Source organism: Cydia strobilella, chromosome 6, assembly GCF_947568885.1.
Source record: "Cydia strobilella chromosome 6, ilCydStro3.1, whole genome shotgun sequence".
In the NCBI taxonomy this organism is placed as follows: Eukaryota; Metazoa; Arthropoda; class Insecta; order Lepidoptera; family Tortricidae; genus Cydia; species Cydia strobilella.
Window position 1 is genome coordinate 11,706,409 of NC_086046.1, and position 26,469 is coordinate 11,732,877.

Sequence of the window (26,469 nt, forward strand, 5' to 3'; positions counted from 1 at the left end):
TAAGTCGCAATCACGATTTTGTACAGGCTAGTTACCTGAACATGTACAGCTAGCCGCAAAATTGCATGGACACGTTATGAATGGGATTTATTCACAAAGTGGCCATGCACTTTTGCAGCTGGGTGTACCTAGCCTATGTATGTACATACAAAATCATGATCTCGATGAAAAAACAACGCAGCTTCATTGAATTTTGGCTCTAATATCTCCTCGATTAGTAGTAAATTATTGCTTAAAGAAAAGTACAGTCGGTGATAAAAGGCTTTTTGATACAACCTTTGCCGACTTAGGTAAATGTTTTTTTCGTCAATAACTTATTTCATTTTAAAACTTGTTCTGTCAGGTAACCCACAGGCATCGGTCTTCTGGTGGTCAGGCAAGCGTCTCCTCGAGAACAAGACTGTGGTGCTGTCGCCGCAGCGCGTACGCAGCGACGTGACGTACGCGCCATTGCGGCGCGAGGACCATGGCCTGGTGTTTACGTGTCTGGCCAATAATAATGACGTCACGCCGCCGCTGGCTATTGACATTGTGATCGATATGCATCGTAAGATCATTGTTATACTACTGCCAAATGAGATGATTTAGGAATTGAGGTACCTACAGAATTAATAGATACTAGTACTGCCTACCAGATTCATTGATTGTATAAGATAACTATTTAGTCTAAAAAAAGTTCAAGAATGAAAGATTATAAACTGTAGGAAATTATTTACCTTAAAGCCCTTGCAGCGTATAGTCTGCATCTTCTCAAATGATTTTTACGCCTAAGACGGTAATCTGCTAAACAAAAGCCATTGTTCCTTTTGTGCGAGCGGTCGGCCATTGTGTGCCATTGTATCTGACTCAATCAAAAATCATTTGAGAAAATGCAGACTATATTTAGCTTACGGTTTGGAGAACTATATAAATATGCTCTGTCTATTTCTTAATAATAAACACATTGCTTGCAGTTCCGCCGGAGCTGATAGCTGTGCGGGCTCTAGGAGCAAACTATAGCCGCGTGCACTCGGAGGACACAGTAGTATTGCAGTGCCGGGTGCTGGGCGCGCGGCCCACGCCGGCCGTCATATGGCGGGCCAGGGGCGCTACACTCATCAACCCGACGCAGGATATCACAGTAAGATAAAACTATACCATTATACCAAACGACAGCGTGCACTTGCACACAGTTGTGCAGTGCCGAGTGCTGGGACCCATATCTCGAAACAAATTAGTCTAATATTATTAGTGTGTTGTCATAAAAACCCATACGACTTGACAGTTTGTAGACAAAAAATATTAGTCTAATACCGTTCGAGGAATGGGCCCCTGGGCGCGCGGCCCACGCCGACCGTCATGTGGCGGACCAGGGCCGCTACAACTACAATCATCAACCTTATGCTGGATAACATACCAAACACATTTCTTGGAAGGATTGTAAAAATGTATCAAACCAATCTTTAGTGCTAACGCATGTCTGAAATTTCTAGGTAGTTCCAATTTTCAAGCTCTAATTGTTTTGTTTTATGTTCTCGCATAATGGTTAATTTAGAATTATTATTGTTACTAATGGCAAAAAGCTAATTTATGTATTTTTTTATATTTGTCATCTCTTTCTTTTCTTATTTTTGTCATCTGTATACTGTAATTACAAATAATTTAAACTTAAATTCCATTTTCTACTATTAATTTCTATAATTTATTATTTAACTGTCTCTTTTTTCGTGAAATATAGATATTAGACGAGTATATAATAAATAATGATAAATAAATGTTTATATATGATTGATTTGTCCACAGGAGGAGCCGTCGCAGCGGCTACTAATCAGCGAGGTCGAGCTAAGCATAGACCACACATGGGACGAGGCGCGGGTCACGTGCTGCGTGCCGGCATACAACACCGACGCGGAGCTCACCTGTGCGCCGCCTCTCCCGCTCTCTGTGTTCTGTTAGTTTTGATATGGCTTAGGGTCGGTTGCACCAAACTGTTTGTCATGGTTAAAGAGTTCGCTAAATTTTATTGTACGGAATTTGATTGTATGGAAAGTTTTCATAGTAAACCGCCGCGGCGCGCCGGGTGACGTTGATCAGTTTGTCAAGTGCGGATGGTGCAACTGGCACTTAATTGCCTAAAATTGGCAAAAATTTAAACATTTTTTTTTTTTACTTTATTTAGAACACAAACAGTCACATATACAAATGGGTTTGAAGTACAAATGTACTTAACATACTTAAGAAAACAGACCTGAAGGTTCATTAGTAAGTACATAATGTTAACATACACACTAAACAGCAGAGATAAAAAGGAGATAAAAGAAAAACATGAGCCTACGGTTGTCCTACCGGAAAGCCGGAAAGTTACATTTATACATTTACTTATTTATATTTATACTTGACATATTAAAACAACTTATGTCTAAGTTTCATTCTAAGACTAGACAGGGAAGTGTGAAAAGGATCAATGTCATGTAGGTGCTTATTATAATAATTTGGGACTCGTCTGAAAAATGTGTGCCGAGCGTAATTCTTGCGGGCAAAGCTGATATGAAATAGAGGTCTAGAACGTAGGGGTTGGTGCGGACAACTGAAAGTGACTAATTCTAAGAGATTCGGACATTTTATCACACCTTTAAGAATTTTAAACAAGAACATTACATCTAAGTAGTGTCTTCGGTTATAGAGGGAAGGAACACAAAAATGCAAGTTGAATTTGTAAGACAAATTCAACTTTTGTTTCCAGAAAATACAAAATAGATGAGAGATAACTACCTACTTAATTATTTTGCGATAAATGACTCTTGCCATCGTAATTATTTGCATTGTTTTATTCTCCAAGATAGTTTTTAACATTGATACCATTGTGGTTCTGTTTTTAGACTAGTTGGTATCATACAAACTAGTGTAAAAACAGAACCACAACTCACCTATCTAAGCTAGTGAGTGGATTGAGCAGCATATATTATTTTAATATACTAATCTTATTGTACAGATCCACCAGTACTAAATATAACTGTGGAATACGGCGGGCAGCTGGACGCTAAAAATTGCACACTGCACGTGCTCAAGGGGTCCAACGTTACACTAAACTGCACGAGCCAAGCCAATCCGGCAGTACACCAGCTCACATGGTTTCACCAGGTACGAATTTAATAAACTGCATCACTTGTTTGCTATTTTTATTTTTTATTTATAACTCTATTGCCTTGGTAATAAGGCATATAGGTATAGAAAACCACTGCACAATTACTTTATTAGCCGACTGAGCTAAATGGTGATCATAGTAATAAGACACGTGTTGTGACTTTGTGTAGAATATAACTCTTCATTCATTTACACCTTCGCTTTAATTCAATCCTTGTGTTATACAGGATGATATCATATCTAACTACACAGACAACAACGAGAGCAGTTTCCACCCGGTGCTGAATCTGTACGAGGTCACTGTGAAAGACGGAGGCGCGTACGTCTGCGGCGCTATCAATGCCGAGGGGTCCTCTTACAGTGAACCGGTTTTTATAGACCTTATTTGTAAGTTAAGTTTATTACAAAGTACCTCACCTTATAAGTTAGTGTTTTTTTAAAGATCTCACTCCAAAGTCTTCCAATAACTGAATAAATAATAACGATCAAGCGAACACATGATTTATAAATAATACATCTTATACCCTTAAACGAGCAATTCTTGTATATATATTTATATATGTCGGGGATTTCGGAAACGGCTCTGACGATTTCGATGAAATTTGCTATATGGGGGTTGTCGGGGGCGATATCTCTGAGAAATCGCGCATTTTTGAGTTTTTTTAATTTTTTCCGAGCAAAGCCCGGTCACCCGGATATTACTATTTTATGGAAGTAAGTGTCCCAACTTGTGGATAGGTACTTATTTAAGTGCACCGACCGTACTTCTTTCATTCGTCACTGGTTACCAAATTGTAATGATTTTCAGATCCAGCCTTTTGCGAAGAGGAGACCGTGGCCGAATACGGTCTGGGAGTGGACGAGTCCATCAACATTACGTGCAACATCAAGTCAAACCCACCCCCGTTCCAGTACGGCTGGGCCGTTATCAATGGACAAGCTAAAGCCGATGATTTCGAGAATAAAATCCCTCAAAATGTTGTAATAACGGATAACAACACTTATTTGTATACACGGCCTAATGACACCGCGTTCAGTAAGTTCAATTTTATTTGATATGGTTGAAATTTTTCAGGTTGTTTTCAGGAAAATATTTTTTGAGTGCCCGATTTTTATGTCCATAAATCCTTGTAATCTTATCTACATGTATTGTAAAAAGTTGTTTTAATCATTTTTTGTTCAGGTTCAATATTCTGCTGGGGAATAAACGAGGTGCCAGACAGCGACTTGCCCAAAACGCCTTGCAGCTTTCTCATAACGGACCAGACGGCGCCGCGGCCTCCCCTGAGCTGCGTCGCTGTCAAGCACGACCGTGACGTCACCGTCACTTGCGACAAGGGGCACGACGGCGGTTTGCCGCAGGTACGGCCCAATTTCAAATATTTGCTGTGTTGGTAAACGTATTGAAACCATTTTAACTACTTAGGTCTTTAGACGTAGATCCATAATGCATGCGGTTTCGCTCTTTCACTCGATTATTGAAATATTTCAGAAATTCACAATCGTCGCAAAATCTACAGACACAGACGAAGTTCTAGAAACGATAACGAAGTTAGAACCAAAGTTCTTGATACAAGACATAACAGAAGAGAATTTCAAATTCGAAATAGTGGCGTCGAATGATAAAGGAGACAGCCAATTAGTCGAAATTGACAAAGACAGCATTATCGATGAATTAGCTGGTTTGTACCTACTAACTTTTTTTTGTATGATCCAATTTAAATATTCTATCAAAACTGCAGGGAACTAATAAGTATAGGTGGGAGAATCAACGTACCAAAATACATTTAAGTTTGTGTCAGTTGGCCTTTTACGATGCCTTATTTTCTATTTTCATAATAGCAACCACGAAACTGGCTATAAAAATCTCACAATAGCATACAATTACAACCGTAGTAACCAAAGTAACAACCTTATTCAAAGACGCCCACGCGCGACGCGAGACGCGTTAGTGAGCAATGAGGGCTACGCGTATGAATTCGCCGCTAGGGGCGCTAGTGTAGATGGTGGTCTTTTCCATAGTTCGAAATGTCAAATGTCTCTTGTCACTTCAATGACTGACAGCTGTTCTTTAGTCTTTTGGACCACCATCAACAGAGGCGCCAACTGGTGAGCAAAAAAACGATAGCCCTCATTAGCAGTATTTTTCAAAGTTCACAATTTATACATAGGTTCGGAGCCCGTGCAGAACACGGTGGCCAACATCACAGTGTTATCGCTGGCACTGTTCGGAGGTGTTCTGCTGGTGGCGCTGGCGGCGTGCGCGCTGGTGCTGTGCGCGCACGAGCGCGGCTCGCGGCCCGCCGCGCCGCGCGCGCGCGACACCAACCCGCCGCTGTGCGCCTACAACACTGACGGTACTTTCGGGGTGTATTTCTAACATAAATAAAAACATGTACTTACGATAACGGCATCGCTCGATATTGACGCTGGCAGCGTCAAGTGGTTTCGCAAGCATCACGGTGCGCTGGGCTTGCTTGTGGCGCTGGCGGCGTGCACAATATCAGGCTTCAAGATATGCCGCTGTACGGCTCCGTACATTATCTGGTAACTCAGGTTGTCAAAAGTTTTAATGTTTAGCAAGTAAGTTACCAGAATTTATGACAAACTTCGGTACACGCGAAAAGACACAACGGTTTGGTACTACCGAGGCCTTCATCGACACTGTTTATTTTTTCAGAAACCACTTGTAACGACAGCGACGACAGCGAATGCAACGTCAGACGGACTGAATCCTTCCGCCGGGCCATGGCGAGGTACCCCTCCAAAAACTTCGACGTGCGGCGAACCAGCTCCTTTCATTCGGCCAGATATCTACACGACTTCGCCGAAGAAGACATGGGCCACAAACACAACGATGTTCTGAGACACAGCCCCAGTTGTAGAGTCCATTCCATGCAAAATATTAACAGGCGAAGGGACATGGACAATCTGTGCGATCATTTAGTCACCCAGTTACCTCCCGCGGTAAAATTACGTTCCAATAATCAGGTTCAAAGCTACAAACTCATTGCAAAGGCCGTCTGACCAATATGACCAACCAGGGGCCCATTTCTTGAACGATATTAGACTAATATTATTAGCGTGTTGCTATGGAAACTCATACGATTCGACAGTTCGTGGACTAATATTATTAGTCTAATACCTTTCGAGAAATGGACCCAGAATTAAATATCAGTACTATATTACCAGCCGAGTGTTGCAGTTTAAAGACTACAACGACATTTTTTGAGTACCTTGTCTCAAATATAGACAATTCGCGTCAGTCGACTCCGACTCCCTTTGTAGTAAGCGATTAGCAGTTTTTAGCAATATTAGCACCTGTTTTTTGTATAATTGAACAATTATTATTGTATCTCTTGTTCATTTTAGACCAGCACATTCCATACGATGCCAAAGAAGATGCGTAATAAACTGTCCAAAGAAATTAGCGACGAAGCGTCTGTGATTACGCAAACGTCGGACGGCTTTTCTCTGCCGCCTCCGCCCGACGAATTCGGGACTTATCGGTCCGGCACGAAGATCAGAGACATGCCTAAGGGTCCCACGTACACAACAATCGTTAGGAAGAACTCTAGTAAAAAGGAGAGTCAACGGCAACCGCAGTACGGGAACATATCGTCGATGAACACTGTGGGGATCCCGACGGTCAGCGGTCAGTCCGGCGTGTACACGTACCCTGATGACGACGGTCGTCAGGTAAACACTAACCCTTTCGATGATTCGTCATAAAGTGCAGAACACATGGTACTACGTCTCTGCGAGGTGGAAAAGCTTTGTTACGCAGCTCTGGCGAACGAGCAGTAGTAGCGGTACGCATGTGATGTGGAGGTGGCGCGATATGTGTATTACGGTCTACTTAAAACGTATGTTAACCTTACTTCTTTGTAATAAGGCGAAAAATATGTACTTAACTTTGACGTCGACTGTATCTACAGTTGCTTAGTACAGTCGCCATCAGATATATCGGAGCGGCCAAGGCGCTCACATATATCTGAACACGCTTCTATTGTCAAGGCGCTAGTGTCCGTGTCCAGATATTTTTGAGCCCCTTGGCAGTTCTTATATACCTGATGGCGACTACAAAGTTTTCCAAACTCGTGATAGCGCAACACCGTGTGGTCTGCATCTAACACATCATTACTAACATTCATTCCGTTATTTCAAGGTATTGCTGCGAACGCCTGGCGCCCTAACAACTTTCCAAACATTTCCTAGACCTAAGGAATCAGGACTATGAGATATGCTCACAATGCACGATGCCAACGAACTTTATATTTAGACCAAAATAAGAAGTGACTTTACAAAAGTGATTGATATATAGCTGGACAGTTCATTAGGTAAAAATAATTTTAATAAATTTGATATTTTATTGAAAAGTCACTTCTGAAATATTAGATCTCACTTAGCATGATGATGATGAAGCCTGTGTGTTAGAACAATAAAACATAAAATTAAATGAAGAATCATTTATTTTACAAAAATAAAAATCATTAATGTTTTAGAGACTTAATCACTTCAGCTATTATCTCATTATTTAAACATGCACATGATTGACGTTACTAACTCATTGACATTATACATATTGTGGCGATCTAACGAGAAATTGATCAAATTTATTATGTCTGCAATTTGTTATACATTATTAAAGTATATGGTCTAGCCATAATTAATTTATCGGTCTAGCAATAAGGGCCACTTGCACCATTCACTAACTCGGGGTTAACCGGTTAAACCTGGAGTTACTATGGTTACCAGTACAATTTGACATTGGGTTAACCCCGGGTTAGTTGGATGGTGCAAATGGCGCTAATTAACTTATCACTGCCATTAAAATAACTATCATTAGTATTCTTATATTCGGTAGTATGAATATGTGAGAATTTAAATAATAAGTTTACAATAATTGTATAATATTTTCTATTGTTTACGTAGATTTATTACCAAAGAAAATGTAAAATATGAAATAAACATATTCCAGTCACTGCCGTCTTTTATTGGTAATTGACTTTATTAACAAAAGTTTAGATTAAAATGGAAAGCGAAAATGTCAAGATTGGGAAAAATTACTAAACTGCTAATTAAATATTAACTTATCGAGCTAAAATTGGATACAGTAGTAGACTAGGAGTTAGCATTAATCCATCCGGTCCAGGTGCGCCTGCGCCGCGGACAGCCGGTCGATGAGTCGCTGTGTGTTCGGCCGTGCCTGCAAAACAAACATTACTCCTATTATTTAACAGTTGGATTTTAAAACACCCAACTAAACTGTTCCACTTTTATTTCTGAATCATAATCAAACCTGTGATAACTCGGGGCACATTCTAGGGATTTGATATCGATAAAAAAGATGTCGATATATACTTTGCATCCGCCACTCGCCCATTAGTCATTATAGTATTGTCAAAATAGTTTTGATAACCAACTCCTTTCAGGCATATTCTACAAAATAAATAAGGTTTGTCTCGAAATGGTTTATGTACCTAATGGTATTTTTATGACTTAAGGTGAATTTCACTTTTTTTGTACATTTCGCAATAAATGAAGATGGAGTAATGTTTAAGAAATAATAAATAACGATATAAAATGATTAGTATAAAACATTTAGTGCCAATGTGGAAATACTGACTTGATTTAAAAATAAAATAAATACACCTTTTTAGAATTTAAGCAAGTTTGTATAAATATATTTATTTTGTAGAACATTTAGATGTTGACAGTAACGTCGATATATTTATTTGTTGATAAAATATTATGCTACGTCACTTTAGTATAAGTGCCCCGAGTTATCCCAGGTTTGAATCATAATTCCATATCAGTTTTTGTAGATCTCATTTCGCGAAAAATACTTTCTTTAGACGTGATTATAATGTTAACTTCATAAACCTAGATATCTTCTCATTGTCTTTCGGTAAATATAGTAGTGGTCTGCGGAGCTTACTTTTTCCATAGCAGTGTAATACTACTCACTTTTGTTTTCATTGTTCTACCTATATAGTCTTATGCAACGTACGTATGTTTGTAAGCATGATTGATACCTAGGTACTTTATTAGTTGTGTATCCAATTGTTACTTTTGTGTATCTTCTTATTAATAGGCAGTGCCGAACAAGCCCTGTTTCTACTTGTTAACAATATGAGTATGTTATATTTAATAGAACTATATGTATATTTGTATATCTGAAAATTTAAATTTATCTGTATGTGACTGTTTGTTTCCTAAATAAATTTAAAAAAAATTAAAGCTGCTTTGCCTATCGTGCGCGGCGCGACATTGTGGTCCAAGTCGGAATGCAAGAAGGTTGATATTGAGCAAGAGCCGCGAGCGTCTGTAGATGTCTTTGGCGGTCAAAAAGTTAATTGCGTAAGTAATCCTGCGGAGGAGGCATCTAAAGGAGCGGCTTCAAAGGAGTGACGTTCGTCGGACAAATACTGACACCGTACCGCAGGGCTAGCCCCGGGTCTATTTTGCGTCTACTACGTCAAAACACTCCGAGTATCGAGCGATCGTTGTTTTTAGGGTTCCGTACCCAAAGGGTAAAAACGGGACCCTATAACTAAGACTCCGCTGTCCGTCCGTCCTTCTGTCTGTCACCAGGCTGTATCTCATGAACCGTGATAGCTAGACAGTTGAAATTTTCACAGATGATGTATTTCTGTTGCCGCTATAACAACAAATACTAAAAACAGAATAAATATTTAAGTGGGGCTTGGGCTTATACAACAAACGTGATATTTTAGCTTAATGGTACATGGTACGAAACTCTTCGTGCGCGAGTCCGACTCGCACTTGGCCGGTTTATTTAAGTGACGGGTTAATAGGGTGTAAGTAGGTACCTGTAAAGAGGAGACGGCCGCCTCGTGCAGGTCCTTGCAGCGCGCGCGCGCCCGGCGGCGCGCGACGGCGGCCAGCGGCGCCAGCTCGGCGCGCGCCGCCTCCAGCAGGCGCGCCGCCGCGCCGCACACGTGCGTCTCGTCGCCGCTGCCCAGCCACACGCGCTCGTTCACGCTCACCAATCTAAAATATTATATTTGTTTTAAATATGTACAACATGCCGCCGCGCGAGGCAGCCGTGTAGACGTGCCGAGACGGCATTGCCTCGGACGAGGCACGTCTCCACCCCGCCTGTTTACCGTGGTATGTCAAACATATGGCAAAAAACTGTTTAGGTAGATGCGGCTAAATCCGTCTGCCAAATGCATTTAATTGCTGGAACTAAAAGCAATCACTGCTTAACGATGAAGCCAAATATTGTTAGCTTTGTTGTTTTAAAAACAGCCACTTGTACGGAGTTTTCTGCAGACGAATTTGGTCGCATTGACAACGTCATTCGGAAAATAGATATGAATGGTTTTAACTATTATATACTTACTTTACTCTTTGGTTTTAACTATTTAATTGAAATTCTGAGTGGCAAACAAGAAACCAATAATACAAAATACGGACACAATATTTTGAGTTATTGATGAGTTAACGTTTTGAGGAACATATTGTATTGTGCAGTAGTAGCAGATCAAGCTAAGCGCCAAAAGTTCTCTCTTTATTCGCTTATCGATGTTTTCAACTCACGGCTAGTGGTAATCAGGAGGCAAGTAGTTAAGTTCTAGCAATAGTAAGTTACAATTTCACATGTTACAATACAATGTAATTTAATAATATAGTATGGTGTTGTTTTTTTTTATAGCTTTAGTATAGTTTTCACTTGCTTTTTTTTCTTGCTTCTTCTTCCCAGACCTTATCCCATTTACTTGGGGTCGGCCCTCCCTGTCCTCTTCTTCCATTCTGCACGGTTTAGTGCCAGGTGTGCGTCCTTTATTCCTTGCTCTCTGGCTTTTTTTCTTGCTGTGCATGCTTATTTTAGATGGCATTCTTATAGGTATACAGCCTACCATTCGTTTTGAATGTTGTCTGTCTAGTATGCCTTATAAATACAATGAAATTAGACTGCCAGAAATTTTTCAATGCAAACTGTTGAGATAAATCCCATTTTGGAAAAGTATTGCAGGGAAGCAGATACTTTTTGCACGTTGTTTCATCCGCTACTATTGATGGTAACTGTAGTACATACAGGTTTACGCAACTAGACGACTTGCGCCTATTTGGAAACATAATATATATATAAAAAATAACAGAAACAAATACTTACTTAATATAAATATCCAAAACTTGTTCAATAGAAACTCCAATATTCAAAATTGTTCTAAACACCATGCCTTGGTCTGCTTGTAGTTTGCACGCCAATATTTCTAACTGACGGACGATAAAATCTGTAATAAAACGACATGAATCAATGTTTTAGTTTTGTTTATTTAGTCTTAGTTGATATTAGGAAGCCATAACAGCATCACAAATGCTGAAATGTCAGGTTATAAAAGTAGGATAACAGCTTAAACATTGTATACGAGTCTTAAGGCTCAGCCGCGATAACGATGTTGCTCCATATTTCTCCACTGCATAATACTTACACAGAGGGAAACAGTGTCCCGTATTAACGTATTCCCTTCCCAGAGTAGTGAGTTTGCTGAGGACAGACGCCAGCCTGTCATCGGGCGACGGAAGCGAGCGCGCCGCCGCTTCGGCCTCTGCGAGAATGTTGCTCCAAATGTTCTCCAGCAGCAGGTCGTCGTTGTGGCCCGAGCATTGCACGATGGCGAGCTTGCACTCCCAGAGGTTGTAGCGGTCGGCGTATTCTTCGTATAACTGTACAATAGTAAAAGTTTTGTTAGAGTTTTGTACGGAATTGTCAATCCCAATCTATTAACTGTTTAACAAAAATACATAATAGCAAATATACGAAGATATAAAATAATAATAACAAATACCCATAATATACGAAAATGAAGCCAAGTAGTGCCAGTTGATTGCACAGGTAAATTCAATGGTTTTCTTTTTTTATACCAAGATAGTTGGCGCAAAAAGTGCAAAGAATCGTAGAAGAAAAACGCTCGTCCGCCACGCTCCCGTGCCCTCTGAACGGCACGGCGAACACCCTTCCGCCCCCCCACGAACAAACAGTATTAAAGGGTTGAAGCGTCCTGCTCACCTGCGTGATGTCGAGCAGCTGGTCGTGGAGCCGCTGCAGCATGGGCGGCGGCGGGCGCAGCCTTGGCGGCAGCGCGGCGGCGGCGGCGCACACCTGCGCCTGCACTCGCGCCACCTCGCCCGCCTCCTCCAGCCGCCGCAGCAGCTCCCCGCCGCCCGCGCCCGCGCCCGCCCCCGCCCCCGCGCCCGCCCCGCGCACGCACACCACGCCCGCCGACAGCCACGCCATGCGCGCCGCCAGCCGAGCGCCCGATCTGACACGTATCGAACGGTTATTCCACATCAACTGGTAAAGGCTCTCTTAATTGTTCAAAAACTGATCAGAAAGTTGCATTTTATTCACATGTGATGCAAAGTAATTAAATGCAAATTTTGAGTTGTTTTCTTATATTTGCTGATAGAATAGGGAATATTACGCGAAACTCTGCGTAGGGGGCGACACTACTACAATCTGAGGGTCTATCGCGAAACAAGAAAATCGAAATTTCGTTATCTAACATCTCTGTCACTCTTGCATATTCGAGCGATAAAGAGGCAGATAGCGAAATTTCGGATTCGCGTTTCCCGGTAGGTCCTTGGTAGGTCCCCTGTAAACAAACCGCCTTGATGCATCAATGTCGTATTTTATTATCTCTGAAAACTTGTCAAAAACCTGTTAAAGGTACAGTATGTATACGTTACTCTATGGTTTACTAAAAAGGCTAGTGCTGCACTCTGGTGGCAGAACATTGCAGTAATATCCCCTATTGACTTTTAAATGACGATTTTGAATAATAAATATTTTATTTAATACACTCATTTTGAATCGATTTGCTATCAAAAGTTTTGTTTCACTCGGTGGCAAAATTTGTTTAACTCGTGCCTTGAAACCCTTGCTATGCTCAAGGTTACATTTTCGAACCACTCGCTACGCTCGTGGTTCAATCTTGAAATCTTTCGCTTGCTCGGCTATCAATATTAGCACAAGAGGTTAAACTAAACAACAACTTTACCTCCTTGTAAAACAATAAGTAGTAGATTGTTATACCAAGGGATGAAAGGCACCCATTTCTTTCGAACCGAAACTGAAATGATGCCTTTCACCCGAGTTAAACACTCTACTTTTCATTTCGAATACGAGGAAAGTAAAATACATGTACATTAAAAAACATGACTAAGTATAAACTTCAATAGTATTTAAAAACTGTAATATTTAGATGTCATATATCAAAGAAAAACCTTACCACTGTATGTGTACACTGCAGGTGTGTGTGTGGTGGCCTTCACCACTGGATGCCTTCGTCATTTTTTCTTTAATATATGACATCTATTACAGTTTTTTATTTATATATAGTAGTGTGACTACTTAAAAACACAAATCAAAATATTTAATAAAATATATTGATTTGTTCCCAAAACTTGTTCAATAGTATTTCTTGAGGGTACTTTCAATTAATAATTAAGGCAAAAGTATTTTTATTTATGGAATGGGGAGTTAAGTATCAGAATGGAAATTGTACAACAAATCCATTAAAAAGCAAATTTTAATTGCTTATCGTACAAAATAAGAAAAAAAAACGTTCTTGGCAAGTAAAATGCTCTAGTGCAGAAACGTATCATTTTCTGCACACTTCTTAGTCACAACAACGACCCGCTTTCAGAGCATGAGTAATGAAAAAACTATTAAAGTTTTAGAAACGATCGTGTCCATAAGTTTGCGCCGAGCACGAGTTCATGAGATGGCATTCCCTATACGACGCCATATTTCTGTTGTAGCTGCGCCGATCAGCGAAATCTACTTCAGGTATCGAATTTAAAGCACGATTTTTTCTTAGTTTAAACATCGTCTGCTATTCTAATAATTCTTTGCTTTGCACGTAATATACACGTAAAGTTAGGCCGCAATCTCCGGTTAAATGCACGCTATAGGGTGTGGGCATTACGTTGGCGTTGACACTTTTGCCGGCGTCCAAGCGCGTCCTAAAATTAATATTTTCCTACTATACTACAACCATAATATAATGATGGCGGTTAAAGTTGTTTTTCCCAAAAATGGACGGCAAAGTCGACGTTGCCGATTAAAAAGTAGGTCGCGAAGTGCGTAGTTTACGCCGTTTACGGTCAGTCAATAAAATAAAAAAGTTAAAAACATTGCAGTCTCGGTTTCTTTTTTTTTTTTTTTTTTTCATGACCATGAGTCTCGATTTCGGGACTGCAATGTTGCATACAAATTCCATTATTTGTCGAGTTCCAAACTTTTTAAAAGTTGAAGTTGCCATATAAAGAAAAAGGCATAGGTCCATTAAACAGATGATCAATACTTATTATTATATTGTTGGTACCGCGACTATTTAGATGTCTCAAATAGGTTGGCGTATTTTCAGCAGAAAAATACACTTCTATTTTTAATTAAAAAAATAAAACGGCGGCATAGCAAATCGTTTTACTTTTTTCTGTGAATATATACATAAGAACGTTGCTTCTGTAAAATATTTCTATTATATTTGTATTTAATGCGCCATTTTTGAGAAAAGCACTATACATGACTCGGTTGGAAGGCTACTTGCTGGCTTCGGATTCAATTAAACGGACTCCCAAGGTCGTCCGTTTAAAACAAATCCTCAGCCAGCAAGTAGCTACTTCCGAGCCTCGACAATAATGTACTATTACCCTGTGTAACTTAAAAAAACCGGCCAAGTCCGAGTCGGACTCGCGCCCCGAGGATTCCGTACTTTTTAGTATTTGTTGTTATAGCGGCAACAGAAATACATCATCTGTGAAATTTTCAACTGTCTAGCTATCACGGTTCATGAGATACAGCCTGGTGACAGACAGGCGGACACAGGGACAGCGGAGTCTTAGTAATAGGGTCCCGTTTTTACCCTTTGGGTACGGAACCCTAAAAATAACGCTGTTGTTCTAGCGTTAAGAGTGAATTCGATCTGACGATGCCGCATCGAACTAGCTACCAAAATCCTATTCGACCAGTACCCAAAGTTAAGTTACCCGGGTCTAGTGGCAAGCCCCTCCAGCACGGTAGCAGCGCCGAGATGGTCCCCGCTTTTCTCCAGAACCTTCCAGAGCAGATCCAGTAGATGTAACGCCGCGGGCGGCGAGGCCGAGCGCGCGGCGGCGGTCAGGTACGTGCGGAGGGAGTCCGGCGGAGCGGTACCCAGTGATAGCAATTCTGGAAGGGACCAATATATTCAAATCTCTTGCGAGGCCATCAAAACTAATCATTACAATTTGTGTCTACTGTGCTAATATTTGATTGATTTAACCGAGCAAAAAGAGAAAGTAGGTTGATGTGTACTCGCGAAAACAGTCATTCGTGTAAAAACCGGACAAGTGCGAGTTGGACTCGACCACCGAGGGTTCCGTACTTTTTAGTATTTGTTGGTTGTTATAGCGTCAACAGAAATACATCATCTGTGAAAATTTCAACTGTCTAGTTATCACGGTTCATGAGATACAGCCTGGTGACAGACAGACGGACGGACACAGATAGACAAACTGGACAGACGGACAGTGGAGTCTTAGTAATAGGGTCCCGTTTTACCCTTTGGGTACGGAACCCTAAAAAACTAAAACTTCTTACATATAAACAGGTCAGCAGCGCAACGTAAGATCCAATATTTGACAGTTATGAGCTGATCCTTCTATAAGGCTATCAATTAAAACGTTAGTCCTATCTTCATATATATAAGGGTAAATTTATGACTGTCAAATATTGGTTCTTACTCGTACGTTTCGCAAACTTTAGTTTGTTACAGTATAGTCGGCGTAACGTACGTTACCATAGTAGTGTCACAATGGTATAAAATAAAATAAATCTGGGAATTGTTTACCTGATCCTAAGTTTTTACTGACTAGCCATTCATATACAGCCACATGTAATAGCTCGTCATCGCGTGAAAGACAATCCCAAATGAGTTTCCTTCCCTGTAAATAAGAAACATTTAGCTAAAATTGCACACTTGCCACACATAGGCGCTCTTTTTCTTATAAAGATGTGCAATACAAATTGCTTTACTAAGTTGCACCATAAACTGTATTAAAGAGAGCAGCCCATGTTTACTATTAGAATATTTTGAACTCTCCCTCTCAAATTAAATTGGTAATGAACCACCAAAAACTAGTGACTGCGAACCGTCTTATGTAAGACGTAAGACGTCTTCACACTGGATGCGGATGAGTGTGATAACATAAGTTATATGTGTATAGACAAGAAAATAACTGTAAACAATTTTACAAATAGCAAAATCACCTGAAAGTTAGCGTCGGCAGCCGACATACTGAGTGTGTTGTCAGCCGCGGAGTGACCTTGAGAAGTGTTTAGTATGCCAGTCTCGTTGGCGTTGTTGTCTGAACTGCTTTCGTACAGTCTGTCTAGAGCATGGCACACTTCGCGGTATATTTCCATTCTGGAACAATTACAAAAACATTTATTAATGTCAATAACGGATCTAACGAGATTACATTTCATTATTTTACGTTTTTTCCGACGTTTCAGCTAGGTAGCTGTGGTCACGGAACAAGGTAAAATAATGAAATTTAATCGCATTAGACGTGTTAATGACATTAATTATGTGCACAAAACGCGAGAGTTTAAAGTGTTATATTACAAAAACTTTATCAAATATTTATAATAATGTAACAATTTATGTAAATCGCACAATAGATGTCGCCGGATACAACCATTTTCATAAAATTAAAACAGCGCTATCTAGTCATTTAAAAACTACCCATGAAACATCTCGACGGAAAAGCTTTTTTGGTATAAAAAACCGGTTTATCTGTTGAGACCTATTGCGATCAATTCTTTCGTTTGTTTGTCTGTTTGCTTCTATCGCTCGCATATGTAAGAGCGATAGAGAGGCCGATAGGAAACTTACGATATTCGATGTTTGCGGTAGGGCCTCGTTAAAATGTTAGTGCCCACCTCCTATAGTATATAAGTTGTCCCTCGCGGTCCTGGCTGGGCTGGTCGCTCCTGTAGAAGTGCAGCGCCTTGTCCAGCGGGTCCAGCTTGCAGGCGCACGCGGCGCACAGCTCCACCGCGCCCGAGTAGAAGCCCGCCGACACCAGCTTCGAGCACACCAGCGGCAGGTTCACGTTGGGGGCTACGTCCTGGAAATATGGCAGTGTGAAAGAGACACAAGCGAAAACAAATAGACTTATTTGAGTGAAAAAATGGTTCGAATGGGACTTAAACAGTGGCGGGGTTACCTTGGTCCAAAGAGGATATAATAAGATAGAGCGGAACTGTCATAGTAAATTTTGTAACCACTGTAAATTCACTGCCATCTATCGACATACTTTAAAACTAAAAATAAATATATAACTAAATATATAAAAATACGTTAAAATGTATTTAAATATGGATAAATGATTTTTTTATTTGCATTAATTATTTTTATATGATTTTGACCCATGTTCTTTCACTGATATGCGTTAAAATTATAAATAACAAACTAAACCGTCAACGCCCTCTATACGAGAGTAGGCCAAAACTAGTGGCGCCATCTGATCGAGATCAAATTTTCGTGATCTTCGAGGCAAGTTTTTTCCTTAGACTGTATCCATCTATTACAGAGTTATATCTATCTTTGCTTAGTCTAATTAAAGTTAAAACAATAAACGGGAGAAAAAGTAGGAAAGGAAGGAAAAATTGCTGAACATAGGGAGAACTGAACACGTTGAATTGCTATAAGGCCCTGTTAAACATTGATTCGTGTTTTGTGCGAGTTCATACGTTCAAACGCAAGTAGCAAAGTGTAAATAGGCCCTAATAGGTCTTCGGTACACAATTATGATTATGGCTGTTAGATTTAAAGTATTATCACATCTTACCTTACAGAGTTTCAATGCAGTTTGCAGCATTTCTTCCCTCTCTGCGGGATTCTTCTGTTGCTTGGCGAATATTAATAATTCGTTAGCCTGAAACGAGACATTAATTAAGGCCAAATATTCTACACAAATATTTGTTATAATAGGCTAGTTTAACTACCAGTACCAAAAATCTAACCAACTATGGAAATATACAATAAATATATTTAAAACGGGTTACTTACATTTTTGTAGTTAATTTGTGTCGTTTTTAAAGTTTCAAGGAAGATTTAGTTCAGTACCTTCGAACACGTAGCATCTTCCTGCCTATAGAGCGTGGGACAGAGCTGCCTCAGTTTGTGGGAGATGCCGTCCACGGACGCGTTGTCGCGCAGGTAACCGGCCACAAGAGAATCCAGCAGAAGACAGGCTACTTCCTGCCCGCCGACTAACAGCTCCCTGTTATATAAAGTCGTGGTTATTCTTTATACTAGTGGTTCTGTAAGCTTTAAGCTCATGATCCCCGATGACTCCGCCATTCAAAAAAGTGGACTGTTTTTTAAATCTACTTAGAATTTGGAACAAACCTAAAGCTGGCAGCCTGTAGCGCGCTCTGTTGCTCCGGGGGTAGACTCGCCGCGATAACGTGAAACTGGTGTTCACAAAGTACCTTCCACAGGCTGAGCATCTCTATCGCCATTGCTAAAATAACATGAAATTAATCAATTTAAAACTGGCGTGGTTTAAGTCTATTTTAGTCACTACGAGCGACATGGTTTTCCGGTATTATCCTATTATCCTGATGAGCCGCAATCCACGGCTCGCCGTCTACGCAAATCAGTGTTAGTGAAGAGAGTTTGTTCTCCGACACATGTTGCGTGTAAATAACTAAAATAACGTACCATAAAATAAATATAATAAAATAATTATTGTCATATGTAGTGAGTTATCAGAAATATAATCTGTTTTTTGTTTACAATATTGACGATTAGTCTCCAAGGACTCAAAATTGAATAGCGGAGTTGATAATGTATTTAAACAATATACACTTAACTATTTAGTAATAAATTATTTAATTGGCTGTGATATCGCATAATCATACGAGAAAAAGGATAAAGTTTATAATTACAAACAAATATTAGCGGCGTATACTCACTGACAAACAGTTTCAAGGCATGCAAGGAGGAGTTTTCATCAGAATGATGCGAAGGCACGGCGCGTAGGAGAAAGGCGGCCACACGCTGCAGTTTTTGCACTATGAACGCGCAGTCTTCGCCAGTCACTCGACTGGACATCTGTAAAACAAAATAGTTACACATTAACTCTTTCTGACAATGTGTACAAATTTTCTTTACGATGGGATCAACTTGAAAAGTAGACACATTTTTCCTAAGGCACTTTTTGTAAGAAAATATGTAGATTCACGTTTTCTGACAATGTCATTGACTGAAATTAAAACATAAGAAAACTATTTCATTATTTTCCACTGTTTTTTGTTGACGTGATCAGGTCCTGGCAGAAAATCAGTGCTTTTCCTAATGGGTGAAGCATAATACTGAGCCAGAACCTTTTTGTTTTGCTGCGACGCACACAGGATTTTTATTTGTATAAAACAGTATTTTTATGTATTTTTTCCTTTTTCTCTATTATGTCAAAATCTGTGGGACTTATTTGTTGTTGTAATTTTAATTTTTTTTCTGGATTGTTCTGTGTACCTATGTCATTTCTGTATTTGAATATTTTGTGTGTATTGTGGCAAACAAATAAACAGTTTATCTATCTATCTATCTAAGGGATTCAGATTTCACAAGTACCAAGACTATTTATAGTCATACTTGTTATGGCCATTTTTTGCCCGGATGCTGCACTTCATGATAAAAGCAAGCCGCTTTGCACAGTGATAGAAGGGACCAAACTGAGTGATTTGACCCGCAGCAGCGCAAGTTTCACCCCTTAGGAACAGAGATGGCGCCACTTATTTAAAAAATATTTCAAAAAATTCTACAAGCTAAATCAATGAACCGATTTAAATGTTTATTATCTCAAATGAAAGCTTATTATATACGTTACTTTTAAAAAAATACTCAAAAAATATATACTGAATACTTTTGACAAAAAACGGCATCTTAATTTTTTTTTCTACTCGATTAATAGTTTTTACTTGATTTCTTTAAAAAAATGTATGGAACATGAATAGTTTAATACATGTGCATATTACTGAATAAACAACAAGTATTATACAAAAAACTCGACACCGATACCTCTCATACTTCACGAAATATGAAGGTTTGAATGTGAGTGTAAATTTCTTTAAAATATATTTCAAAAAATTTCACAAGTTAAACTATTTGACCGATTTCAATGTTTAATATCTAAAATAAAAGCTCATTATATACATTATTTATAAAAAAAATACTCAAAAAACATATACTGAATACTTTTGGCAAAAAACGGCATCTTAAGTTTTTTTTCTTACTCAATTGATAGTTTTTACTTGATTTCTTAAAAAAAAATTATGGAACATGAATAGTTTAATACATGTATATATTACTGAATAAATAACAAGTATTATAAAAAAACCCGACACCGATACCTTTTATTCTTCACGAAATATTTAAGTTCAATTATGCACGCTCTTACAAATAAATTTATTTAAAAGAAATCTTCAACTGCAGTAAGTGCACTGATTTTAATATGAAATGTGTCATATGAAAAGAAATCACCCAATTTATTTTAATAAATAAAAAATAAATTAATTAAAACTGAATTAAGTTTTTTCCTGGTGCTGAATTACAAAAAAAATAACAAAATAGAGATTATTTTTATTTAAAGTGACTACATTTGTAAACAAAAAACTTAAATGTCCTCTTCGGTAGATGTAGAACTGAAAAAGAAAAGTCGTTTTGAAGCACTTGTACCATTTCAATACTACAAAATCACCGATCATACATGAACTGGTTGCTGTAGATTACTGTTGAATTATATTTGTGCCTAGCTGATTACCATTAAACCTATAATTTTGTGCCTGACCTATAATCAGTGGTCAGCATGCAAAATAACCCTGGATTGAGAACTACATTAACTTACTTTTGATTTGTACAGCCACCTTTGCATAATTTACACTGGGCTGTACATGGTAAGCTGACGCGATGACACCCATAACGCATAGTTTCGCAGCCAGATTTACAGCCACAATGGTCCAAGAGGCTTAATTGCGACCAAATTGCTGTAACTACCGCGATTCTGGAGTCCAACTCTCTTTTTCCTTAGTCCATCCCCTAGAAGATGGACATGGTATGGAAACTTCTGGTTTCAGAGCGTTTCCCCATATATGGCCCGCTTGGTAAGCTGCTCGAAGTGCATGATGTAGGTGGCAGGGTAGGCAGGTTCCAATTTCTCGGCCAAATCATCTGCTTTGAAATTGGCCGAGAGATTTGTTCCCTGAACGAAGCCCTCCATTGACTGACAACGAACGTGGACAAATTTGGTTTTCGTACTGGAAGAATTCGTTCAGATCAAGCTGCCTTTCTCTGGCCACTATAAAAAGACGGGAAATTAGGAGTACGTCAACTTGTAAGTTTTTGATTTTGTCAGTTGTTAGGTGTGTACCTACATATTTTAGTTTTAGTATAAAGTAACCCTAGATTTGTGTTATTGTTTTGCTATAGTTACAATTTCCAAAAACAAGCTTGTTACAAGCCTGCCACCTACATCAGCTGCTCTCTATAAACATGCACTTCGAGCAGCTTACCAAGCGGGCCATATATGGGGAAACGCTCCTCTGGGACCAGAAGTTTCCATACCATGTAAACCTTCTTAGGGATGGACTAAGGAAAAAGAGAGTTGCACTGCAGAATTGTCTGCAGTTACAGCGATTTGGTCGCAATTAAGCCTCTTGGACCATTGTGGCTCCCAATCTGGCTGCGAAACTATGCGTTGTGGGTGTCGACTGTCGTCGCGTCAGCTTACCATGCACAGCCCAGTGTAAATCATGCAAAGGTGGCTGTACAAATTAAAATTAAGTTAATGTAATTTTCAATCCAGGGTTATATTTTGCATGCTGAGTTACTGACCACTGATTATAGGTTTGGCACAAAATTATAGGTTTAATGGTAATCAGCTAGGCACAAAAATAATTCAACAGTAATCTACAGCAACCAGTTCATGTATGATCGGTGATTTTGTAGTATTGGAATGGTACGAGTCCTTCAAAACGACTTTTCTTTTTCAGTTCTACATCTACCGGTGAACCCGAAGAGGACATTTAAGTTTTTTGTTTACGAATGTAGTCACTTTAAATAAAAATAATTTCTATTTTGTTATATATTTTTTTTGTAATTCAGCACCAGGAAAAAACTTTATTCAGGTTTTATTTATTTATTTTTTATTTATTAAACTAAATTGGGTGATTTCTTTTCATATGACACATTTCATATTAAAATCAGTGCGCTTACTGCGGTTGAAGATTTCTTTTAAATAAATTTATTTGTAAGAGCGTGCATAATTGAACTTAAATTACTTAAATATTTCTTGAAGAATAAAAGGTATCGGTGTCGGGTTTTTTTATAATACTTGTTATTTATTCAGTAATATATACATGTATTAAACTATTCATGTTCCATAATTTTTTTTTTTAAGAAATCAAGTAAGAACTATCAATCGAGTAAGAAAAAAAACTTAAGATGCCGTTTTTTGCCAAAAGTATTCAGTATATGTTTTTTGAGTATGTTTTTATAAGTAATGTATATAATGAGCTTTTATTTTAGATATTAAACATTGAAATCGGTCAAGTAGTTTAGCTTGTAGAATTTTTTGAAATATATTTTAAAGAAATTTATACTCACAGTCAAACATTCATATTTCGTGAAGTATGAGAGGTATCGGTGTCGGGTTTTTTTTATAATACTTGTTATTTTATTTAGTAATATATACATGCATTAAACTATTCATGTTCCGTACATTTTTTTGAGAAATCAAGTAAAAACTATCAATCGAGAAAAAAAAAACTTAAGATGCCGTTTTTTGTCAAAAGTATTCAGTATATATTTTTTATATATTTTTTTAAATGTAATGTATATAATGAGCTTTCATTTGAGATATTAAATATTTAAATCGGTTCATTCAATCAATCAATCAATCAATCAATCAATCAATCAATCAATTATTTATTGCAAGAACATAGTATTACATAAGTAGATAAACATTTAAAAGAAGCGTGTCTTATGTTCTACCAAACAGAAGGCATGCAATATTTACAATATTTATTTACAAGTACAATTAGAGACTAACAATGTATACACTACCACCAAAATATCACAGAAATATAATGTCAAAATATTACACAATAAATAATTGGTTTAGTTTGTAGAAGTTTTTGAAATATTTTTTAAATAAGTGGCGCCATCTCTGTTCCTAAGGGGTGAAACTGCCGCTGCTGCGGGTCAAATTGCTTAGTTTGGTCCCTACTATCACTGTACAAAGCGGCTTGCTTTTATCATGAAGTGCAGCATTTTGTTCATAACAAGTATGACTATTAATCCATTTTCTGTGGTGTTGTCACATACTGATTTTAAAACAATACTTTTTATCAACCGCTGCAGACTTTTCTTGGTCTTACTCTATAACTTTGTTGTCGAATGAGCGCACATTGAAAGACGTATAAAATTCCAACACGAAGAATTTCTCGCGTTAAAATTATAAAAAAAAAAAAAATAGAAAATTGTACGTCGATACATACAATTTTCTAACTGCCGGTATTCCTAAAATACACACAAATACATCATAAATAAATTGTACCTCAAAAAATACACAAAGAGACACATTTTTACACAATATACGTTTTCTTTCACTGCGTTATCTTTAGTGGCTCATTACAGAAACCTTTAGTATACTACCCATGTATCTTCTAGAATAATAATAAAATTGTTCTTGAAAAAAGTACTTACAAATTCCTTCTTATCAGGCGTTTGCGATTTTGCGACGCATTTCTGGTTCCAAATTGGGGACAGAATCTTGCCAATATAAATATACGCTCCATTGTGTTTTGCACTGAACTCAAACTGAATGGGGTAGCTCGGGTCCCTCACTTGTTGGGTCACATTGGCCCCAAAACTCTGGTTGAAGCCCGGACTCTGAGGGTACTGTGGCATCATCTGCTGGCCAGGGGATCGTGGGTATGAGCGGTTCAGTTGGCTCTGTTGGTACGACTGATTCAAGTTGCCGGTTGGGCTTTGTGGGAACTGGTTCGGCCGGCCCTTCGGCGCGTTCATGGGCGTTGACATTTGACGTGGAGAAAACTTAGGTGAAGCTAAAATGGATAAACAAAAAAAAATACTAAAGCGTCTATACAATCGGGCCGGAAAAAAGCCGAAGAGTCAAAAGACTTGGGCCGTGACCCCAGAGTAAAACATTTTGAAGACTACTGGAGCTTAAAAACTTGAACTCGAATACGGATTTTTTTTATAAAACTTCTTCCTTAATTGAAGTTGGTTAAAAATATAATCTATGTCAGTCAGTTAAATTTACTGACCTATCGTGGACGCCATTTGCGAGTTGGGCTGGAACATGGGCTGCGGGTGTTGTGTGACCTGCCCGCCGTAGAGGAAAAAGGCGCGGGTCGCCCACTCGCTTATGGACATATCTCCGCTGTTCGTCTCTTCACAAGCCAGGTACAACGCGCAGGCGCACGCCTGGTCTACACCGTGCAGCTAGAAAAAGAAAGTTAAGTTTGGAATACAAACATTTTAAAAATTCATGGGCTCAAACCTCGTCAAGACCTACCTACTTAACTTTAAAGAAAAAACTAAATCGGTAACGAGCCTCATTTACCTGGAAGAAGCGCCGCCGGATGTACAGCACTCACCTGGAAGAAGTCCTTGACGGGCTGCGCGTCGGGCCCGTGACAGTCGCGCAGTAAAGTGCGCAGCACGTCGGGCGCCGCCGGGTGTACAGCACTCACCTGGAAGAAGTCCTTGACGGGCTGCGCGTCGGGCCCGTGACAGTCGCGCAGTAAAGTGCGCAGCACGTCGGGCGCCGCCGGGTGTACAGCACTCACCTGGAAGAAGTCCTTGACGGGCTGCGCGTCGGGCCCGCGACAGTCGCGCAGTAAAGTGCGCAGCACGTCGGGCGCCGCCGGGTGTACAGCACTCACCTGGAAGAAGTCCTTGACGGGCTGCGCGTCGGGCCCGTGACAGTCGCGCAGTAAAGTGCGCAGCACGTCGGGCGCCGCCGGGTGTACAGCACTCACCTGGAAGAAGTCCTTGACGGGCTGCGCGTCGGGCCCGTGACAGTCGCGCAGTAAAGTGCGCAGCACGTCGGGCGCCGCCGGGTGTACAGCACTCACCTGGAAGAAGTCCTTGACGGGCTGCGCGTCGGGCCCGTGACAGTCGCGCAGTAAAGTGCGCAGCACGTCGGGCGCCGCCGGGTGTACAGCACTCACCTGGAAGAAGTCCTTGACGGGCTGCGCGTCGGGCCCGCGACAGTCGCGCAGTAAAGTGCGCAGCACGTCGGGCGCCGCGCCCGCCGCCACGCACGCCGCGCCGCACCCCGTCACCACGGCCCAGCGAGACACGCTCCAAGGGTCTGACGACAAGCAAAAAGGTCTAAGTTAAATAAATAAATATTAGGGGACATCATCTTACACAGATCAACCTAGCCCCAAACTAAGCAAAGCTTGTACTATGGCTGCTAGGCGACGATATACATACTTATATAGATAAATATATATAGAAAACACCCATGACTCAGAAACAAGTATTTGTGTTCATCACACAAATAAATGCCCCTCCCCGGGATTTGAACCCAGGACCATCGACTTCACAGGCAGGGTCACTTCTAGAGATTGCAATCCGGTCCAGCGGATCCGAGACTATTTACGAGCTACCGGATCCGGGAAAACAATATGCACCTAAACTCAGCACGAGTTATGGGTTTTAGACAATAGGTAAAGGCGGCGGATGGAAGGTATTAGTTGAACAGAACAAATGAAAAAGTTGTAGATTAAGGTAAGAAAAGAAGATAGGTATTTTATATGACGATGATTGAGAACAGAAGTGGAAATAAGTTGGTGGTTGGTGGCACTGGCAATTACATAAATACCATAACAGAAGGAAAAACTAAAGTTCATATGATGATCTTTAGGTTACTCAAATGTTTTTCAATCCTACATTCTATTATACATTCTTTGTGTCTTATTGTGTCACTCATTGTGACGTTTAAGTGTTCCCTATATTTTCCTTCTTAAAAGTAGTTTAACTAATATTTCTAAATTAACAAGTGCAGGTTTTTTTAATCATATGTGGTATTTTCTATAAAAAAGGGACCTTATTGTCGATGGCGCTTACGCCATTATTAACGATGCTCCGATATAAATACAATGCCGCGCGACGCTGTGCGACGTAAGCGCCATCGACAATAAGGTCCCTTTTCATAGAAAATGCCCCATATTGTTTATAAAACTACTTCCACTGATAAAAAAAATAAGAGCAATAATCTTAT

General features: G+C 39.6%; 2 protein-coding genes across 3 annotated transcripts in view; one reads left to right on the top strand and one right to left on the bottom strand.

Annotated features, from left to right (window-relative positions):
• Positions 1-8,107, top strand: part of LOC134742131 (uncharacterized) — a 20,561-nt gene extending 12,454 nt beyond the window's left edge. For both annotated transcript variants that reach the window (XM_063675092.1, XM_063675093.1), the window contains exons 5-16: positions 344-547; positions 954-1,120; positions 1,783-1,930; positions 2,972-3,120; positions 3,351-3,510; positions 3,932-4,159; positions 4,307-4,485; positions 4,616-4,805; positions 5,295-5,480; positions 5,804-6,090; positions 6,496-6,822; positions 7,292-8,107. In XM_063675092.1, coding sequence (XP_063531162.1) covers positions 344-547; positions 954-1,120; positions 1,783-1,930; positions 2,972-3,120; positions 3,351-3,510; positions 3,932-4,159; positions 4,307-4,485; positions 4,616-4,805; positions 5,295-5,480; positions 5,804-6,090; positions 6,496-6,822; positions 7,292-7,363 — 2,297 coding nt within the window. In that variant the 3' untranslated portion in view covers positions 7,364-8,107. The remainder of the gene's footprint in view (positions 1-343; positions 548-953; positions 1,121-1,782; positions 1,931-2,971; positions 3,121-3,350; positions 3,511-3,931; positions 4,160-4,306; positions 4,486-4,615; positions 4,806-5,294; positions 5,481-5,803; positions 6,091-6,495; positions 6,823-7,291) is intronic.
• The window catches only part of LOC134742130 (nuclear pore complex protein Nup154), a 26,997-nt gene continuing 8,105 nt past the window's right edge, over positions 7,578-26,469 (bottom strand). The window contains exons 10-25 of the mRNA XM_063675091.1: positions 25,412-25,554; positions 24,503-24,680; positions 23,919-24,280; positions 19,130-19,268; positions 18,561-18,675; positions 18,276-18,432; positions 17,998-18,084; positions 17,087-17,274; positions 16,412-16,568; positions 15,993-16,086; positions 15,151-15,331; positions 12,167-12,419; positions 11,589-11,823; positions 11,270-11,390; positions 9,960-10,140; positions 7,578-8,332 (exon numbers count right to left, since the gene is read on the bottom strand). Coding sequence (XP_063531161.1) covers positions 8,261-8,332; positions 9,960-10,140; positions 11,270-11,390; positions 11,589-11,823; positions 12,167-12,419; positions 15,151-15,331; positions 15,993-16,086; positions 16,412-16,568; positions 17,087-17,274; positions 17,998-18,084; positions 18,276-18,432; positions 18,561-18,675; positions 19,130-19,268; positions 23,919-24,280; positions 24,503-24,680; positions 25,412-25,554 — 2,663 coding nt within the window. The 3' untranslated portion in view covers positions 7,578-8,260. The remainder of the gene's footprint in view (positions 8,333-9,959; positions 10,141-11,269; positions 11,391-11,588; positions 11,824-12,166; positions 12,420-15,150; positions 15,332-15,992; positions 16,087-16,411; positions 16,569-17,086; positions 17,275-17,997; positions 18,085-18,275; positions 18,433-18,560; positions 18,676-19,129; positions 19,269-23,918; positions 24,281-24,502; positions 24,681-25,411; positions 25,555-26,469) is intronic.